The 1,765-nt window shown below is 45.0% G+C and overlaps 1 protein-coding gene across 1 annotated transcript; it reads right to left on the reverse strand.

The window, feature by feature from the left end:
* LOC123252692 (olfactory receptor 10W1) lies at positions 1-951 on the reverse strand. Its single transcript, XM_044681954.1, has one exon. The coding sequence runs from the start codon at positions 949-951 to the stop codon at positions 1-3; it is 951 nt and encodes a 316-aa protein (XP_044537889.1).
* Positions 952-1,765: the final 814 nt, after the last annotated feature.

The following is a 1,765-nucleotide window of genomic DNA, read 5'->3' on the forward strand; positions in this document are numbered from 1 at the left end:
CTAGGTACAGCTTTTTTGGGAAAAGAGAATTCTTGTCAGTACTCGTCTTAGGGCCCCCTTTACCTCACTATTCCTTAGTGTGTAGATCAGGGGATTGAGGAGAGGAGTACCTAGTGTGTAGATCAGTGAGAGCAACTGGTCCTTCTTGGGTGAGTAGCTGGAGCTTGGTCGAAGGTACATGAACATGCAGCAGCCATACTGTAGTAGGACTACCATGAGGTGGGAAGAACAGGTAGAGAAGGCCCGCCTGCGGCCTGATGATGAATGGATGCCCAATATTGTCATTGCAATGAAGGCATAGGAAACAGCAATAAGGAGGAAGGGGAAGGCAATGGCCAGTGTGCCTGCGACCAGCACTGAGAGCTCATGGAGGCGGCTATGGGAGCAAGTCAGACGCATTACAGGGGGCACATCACAGAAGAAGTGCTCGATCCCTTGAGAATGGCAGAAAGGTAAGCGAAAGATGAAGGCAACTAGCTGCAGTGAGAGGATGAAACCAATGGCCACAGAGGCCACCACCAAATTGACACAGAACTTCTGGGTCATGATCAAGGGGTACTGCAGGGGATAGCAGATCGCCACATAGCGGTCATAGGCCATAACAGCCAACAGGAAGCAGTCAGCACTACCAAGCCCAATGAAGAATAGCATCTGGGTAGCACAACCCAGCAAGGTGATGGTCCTATGCCTCTTCATGGTGTTTGCCAAGATGTGGGGAACTACTGTTGCAGTGTACCAGATCTCCACAATGGAGAGGCTGCCTAGTAGGTAGTACATAGGTGTGTGGAGACGGGCTTCCATTCGGATGGCAGCCACAATAAGGATATTTCCTGTGAGGATCATGGTGTAGACTAGACTGATCCCCAAGAAAACCAAGATCTGCTGCTCTGGGTGGGTAGGATAAGCAAGGAATACAAACTCTGTTGATAATGATTGGTTCACCCAAGTCATTGAGGCACTGAGGTCCCCTGTGTAGTAAGAGATAAAAGGACAGAAGAAAGAATCAATCTGTGAATATATAGAGCTATACTGCACATTGTAGCTGTAGGTCTGCTCTAAACAGAGTTTCAGATTAGGGGAAAGATTGTGGTATAATTGAAAGTGCTAAATTTGGAAGCAAGGCTGGGGCTAAAATCCTACTTATGAGACATTTTGGGGTCCAAGGACAATTGTTTAGCATCTCTGAGCTTCAGTTTCTTAATCTGGAAAAATGGGATAATAATACTTACACTACATACTCATTGAATTGTGGTAAAGATCAATTGAGATCATGAATGTAAGGTCCTTTTCAGATATTAAAGTATATGTATTTTTAATGGTGATAGTAATGGAAATAGAAGAATGAGAGACAGCTTGGTGCAAGGTGGGGGCGGCAGGAAATCCACTGAATTTAGTGTCAGATGACTGACTTTTCTGTTATTTGTTACCTGTGTAACCTTGGGTGAATCATTCTCTCTCTTTATGCCAGTTTCCTCCTCTGTAAAATGGTGATTGGACTAGATGCTCTCCAAGACAGGGATCCCTAATCCATAGTTTGTGAATTAAAAAAAAAACAACAACTCTTACCTTCTGTCTTAGAATTAGTTTTGGTTCCAAGACAGAATAGTGGTAGGGGCTAGGCATTGGGGTTAAGTGATTGCCCAGGTTTACACAGTTAGGAAGTGTCTGAGGCCAGATTTGAACTCAAGGCCTCCCATCTCTTGGGCTGGCTCTCAGTCACCTAGCTGCTCTTGTTCATGAATTAAAAAAAAACACAACACCTTAC

The sequence above is a fragment of the Gracilinanus agilis genome, chromosome 6 (assembly GCF_016433145.1).
Source record: "Gracilinanus agilis isolate LMUSP501 chromosome 6, AgileGrace, whole genome shotgun sequence".
NCBI lineage: Eukaryota > Metazoa > Chordata > Mammalia > Didelphimorphia > Didelphidae > Gracilinanus > Gracilinanus agilis.